Genomic DNA, 3994 nt, shown 5'->3' with positions numbered 1-3994 from the left:
AAAACCCAGGATGTGCACAACCGCACCGACAGGAAGATGAAACCACGATCCACAACCCACGATGTGCACAACCGCATCGACAGCGAGATCGGGCGCTCCGCCCTTAAATTTAGACTTGCGCGGCGGCCTTCTAACACACAAACAACAGAAATCGCCATTGCGCTCCCACTCATTGTTCCCCATGAAATACCAGGTTGTAGGAGGACGAACTGCTCTAGGCCATGGGATTCACCAAGGAATTCATGGAGGTGCAGGCCCACGGCAACACCAAGTTGCACGTGATCCACACCAACGACTTGCATAAGGCGGCAACCACTATCGAGCACTACGAGCGACACCTCCAGTTCTAGCGCCACAAGATCGTCGGAGTTGATGTGTACACCAACGACGTTGGCGAAGATCAGAAACCGGCCCTCGTCCAGCTCTCCGTCGGCAAGGATCATCCGGTGCTGCTCTTCCAACTAAGCATCGCCGACAAGAACTTCACCAGGTTCGACAACTTCCTCGCCGACCCCAGATACACGTTTGCTGGCTTCTCCATCTACGGCAACATAGAGATGCTCGGCCGCGTCGGACTGGAGATCGCCCTCTTCGTTGACATCCAGAAGGAATGGAGGGTAACTACAGCTACCAAGCCTCTGGACTCCCTTGGGGATGTCTCAGGCATCCTTGTCCACGACTACTACAACGACATGAAGAAGAAGCTCACCAACGCAGAACACAAGCGCTGGGCGTGCATGCCCCTGTCCATGAGGCACATCGAGTACGCGGCAGAAGACGCTTATGCTGTGTACGAGATATGGAGCCGCCTCACCACCATCCAGGAAGAGCTCTGCCAGGCGAAACTCGAGAAGGAGCAGTCCAGGAAGCGCGCTAGGTCCTGGAGCGACTACGACTACTGAAGCAGGTGGTCCCGGCCAAGAAAAGTATCTAGAAGATTGCTCATGCCATTATAGATTTCTCATTAGATTTGCTTTCTCTCAAGACTGTCGTTTGCTTGTTATAAATTCAGGTTTGCTTGTGTCATAGTTAACCTTGTAGTTTGCTTCCAATTTACATATCTTTTGAACAAGTTTATTTCCAGTGCAATGTTGGAGTTATCTATTAGTAGAATATATTGGCGTGAACTGAAAAATATAAATGCAGTACAGATAGTATACGATTAGCGTAACGCATAGAGCAGTTACACATAGCTATCCACAAAAATGACGAGCATGCAACGCACAAGTACCTTTGTGGATGCAGCATCAAAATGCAGGGACAACAATTACAAAATGCTCCTAAAAGCAATGCACAATGTTCTAACAAACCATTGCACACACGATATTAAAAATCGTTCGTATGGAACACTTTAGAAAAACATTTTGAATACAGAGGTAGTTACGTGTTTATTCTCCTTGGAAAACATTGCTTACATCCGTGACCCTCAGAGAAGAACACTAGAGAGGCACGGTTGTCCGTCAATTACACCAACTACTTAAAACACCCACGGAGGCACTTGTATGCCTCCACTCCTATGGGGACCGTGCGTAACTTGGCTTCACGTCCATTAATGAGGCCGAATGCCTTTGAAGACACATGGAACACATAGGGCATGGCCCCCGCAATGAAAACGTGTCAATGAAAGCTTCTTGAAAAGAGAGGCACACCTTCATGTGCTTGCACCATGATCCTTCGCGTCCCTACCTCCCTTAGAATCACGTCTGTGCCTCCAGTTCTCCCCGTGTGTGCCTCTACCTCAGGTAAAATCATACCTCTCTCATGCGTAACATGTTAAGAAAGTTGCTGACAACAAAAACATCACAAAGCCGATCCTTACGTCCACCCTGCTGGCACTAAATGTGACGTCACCGAAAACGCAGAGGCAGGACCGTGCCTTACGGCCAGGTTCTGACGTATCGGGTCTATGAAGACTTGCTTCCTTCTTAATATGGGGCGTGACTACTGCAAAGGCATTGTCCCCATCCTTCACGTCCGTGCCTCGACAAGAATAATGACCGTGCTTGTAACAGTGAAGCATATAGGTGATACATTCAGGACACCTTAGGGACAACCTTGCAAGTATTTCAGACATGACCATGCCTGTTCCGTTGGCACATTCATGCCTCTCACAGTTAATTGAAAAACATTCTAGAAAAACGGTAACAGACGCTTATTGTCAATCCTCACGTCACATACATTCGATGTACACATTCACGCCTCTCATAGTTAATTGAAAAACATTCTGGAAAAACAGTAACGGACGCCTATTGTCAATCCTCACGTCACGTACATTCGAAGTTCATTCCTTCGTCACAGAAGTAATAGCCGTGCCTCTGCCACAGTACGTATAAGTGAAAAATGATTCTTCCTACACTTGTAAAACCCGGAATGCCCTAGATAAATGTCGAATCCCATCTCGCGGTAAAATCATGGAGACCACTGCTTCTCAGAAACAAATCTGTGGCTTTTTGCGCATGTAGTTGAGTGCACAGCTAAATGTTCGTGCCCGCGCCTCACGTAGCACCACATCACGAATTGATGTCCGTGCAATCACATAGCTTCATGTCCGTGCCTCACGTAGCATCGTATCTTTGCCTCTAGTTGCGCCTCTCGTTGTATAAGTGCATCTCGCAGCTACATGTCCACGCCTCTCGTTGCTTCTCATTTTTTCTGTCCATCTCGTAGCGTCAGTTGCAACACGGACACACAACAGTGCCTCTGAAAAACACAGCACTGCTCCTCCCACGGAATGTATCACTGGAAACAATTGCCGCTCCTAGTGAATGTATCACGCCCGTGTGTTTGAGAGTTAAACCAGCCACTTCAAGCATGCTTCTCTTGGTCAGAGACTCGTGCCTCTACATACTGCCCCTGCATGCCTCATGAGATAAATTGTGAAAGTTGACATTTGACAGCAAACTACGCAAGACAGCGATCTTCTCCCCGACTTGCTGCAGGTACAACGGTTGTTAAAAACATAACTGCCGATTTTATTTTTAGTTTTTATAAAGAAAAACCATGATAAAAAACCCAGGATGTGCACAACCGCACCGACAGGAAGATGAAACCACGATCCACAACCCACGATGTGCACAACCGCATCGACAGTGAGATCGTGCACTCCTTTGTGGCTGCCCCGCCCTTAAATTTAGACTTCCGCCGTGGCCTTCTCACAAACAAACAACAGAAATCGCCATTGCGCTCCCACTCATTGTTCCCCACGAAATACCAGGTTGCAGGAGGAAGAACTGCTCCAGGCCATGGGATTCACCAGGGAATTCATGGAGGTGCAGGCCCACGGCAACACCAAGTTGCACGTGATCCACACCAACGAGTTGCACAAGGCGGCAACCATCATCGAGCAGTACAAGCGACACCTCCAGTTCGAGCGCCACAAGATCGTCGGAGTTGATGTGGAGTACACCAACGATGTTGGCGAAGATCAGAGAACCGCCCTCGTCCAGCTCTCCGTCGACAAGGATCATCTGGTGGTGCTCTTCCAACTGAGCGCCGCCGACAAGAACTGCACCACGTTCGGCAACTTCCTCGCCGACCCCAGATACACGTTTGCTTGCTTCTCCATCGACGGCGACTTAGAGATGCTCGACCGCGTCGGACTGGAGATCGCCCACTTCGTCAACATCCAGAAGGAATGGAGGGTGCCTACAACTACCTAGCCTCTGGAATCCCTTGGGGAGGTCTCAGGCATCCTTGTCCACGACGGAGAGCTCACCAACACAGAACACAGCCGCTGGGCGTGCATGCCCCTGTCCATGAGGCACATTGAGTACGCGGCAAAGGACGCTTACGCTGCGTACGAGATATGGAGTCGCCTCACCATCATCCACGAAGCACGCTAGATCCTAGGGAGACTACGACTACTGAAGCAGGTTGTCCCGGCTAGGAAAAGTATCAAGAAGATTGCTCATGCAATTCTAAATTTCTCATTAGATTTTCTTTCTCTCAAGATTGTCGTTTGCTTGTGTCCCAGATAACCTTGTTGTTTGCTTGC

At 49.1% G+C, this 3994-nt stretch overlaps 2 protein-coding genes across 2 annotated transcripts; both read left to right on the top strand.

The window, feature by feature from the left end:
* The first annotated feature begins 221 nt into the window (after positions 1-221).
* LOC141026827 (uncharacterized) lies at positions 222-902 on the top strand. Its single transcript, XM_073503678.1, has 2 exons — positions 222-308; positions 351-902. The coding sequence occupies exons 1-2, from the start codon at positions 222-224 to the stop codon at positions 900-902; spliced, it is 639 nt and encodes a 212-aa protein (XP_073359779.1).
* Positions 903-3242: 2340 nt separating this feature from the next.
* Positions 3243-3659, top strand: LOC141026826 (uncharacterized). Its single transcript, XM_073503677.1, has one exon. It carries the CDS (start codon positions 3243-3245, stop codon positions 3657-3659), a length of 417 nt encoding a protein of 138 aa, XP_073359778.1.
* Positions 3660-3994: the final 335 nt, after the last annotated feature.

This window comes from Aegilops tauschii, chromosome 7 (assembly GCF_002575655.3).
Source record: "Aegilops tauschii subsp. strangulata cultivar AL8/78 chromosome 7, Aet v6.0, whole genome shotgun sequence".
In the NCBI taxonomy this organism is placed as follows: domain Eukaryota; kingdom Viridiplantae; phylum Streptophyta; class Magnoliopsida; order Poales; family Poaceae; genus Aegilops; species Aegilops tauschii.
Note: the sequence above shows the minus strand (reverse complement) of the source record. Positions and strands in the feature narration are given on the sequence as shown.

Bases quoted from the DNA above. Each gene is read 5' to 3' on its own strand.
- LOC141026827 (XM_073503678.1), top strand. From the start codon at position 222: ATGGGATTCACCAAGGAATTCATGGAGGTGCAGGCCCACGGCAACACC. The intron at 309-350 runs GCAACCACTATC...CTCCAGTTCTAG, and splicing joins CCAACGACTTGCATAAGGCG to CGCCACAAGATCGTCGGAGT.
- LOC141026826 (XM_073503677.1), top strand. From the start codon at position 3,243: ATGGGATTCACCAGGGAATTCATGGAGGTGCAGGCCCACGGCAACACC.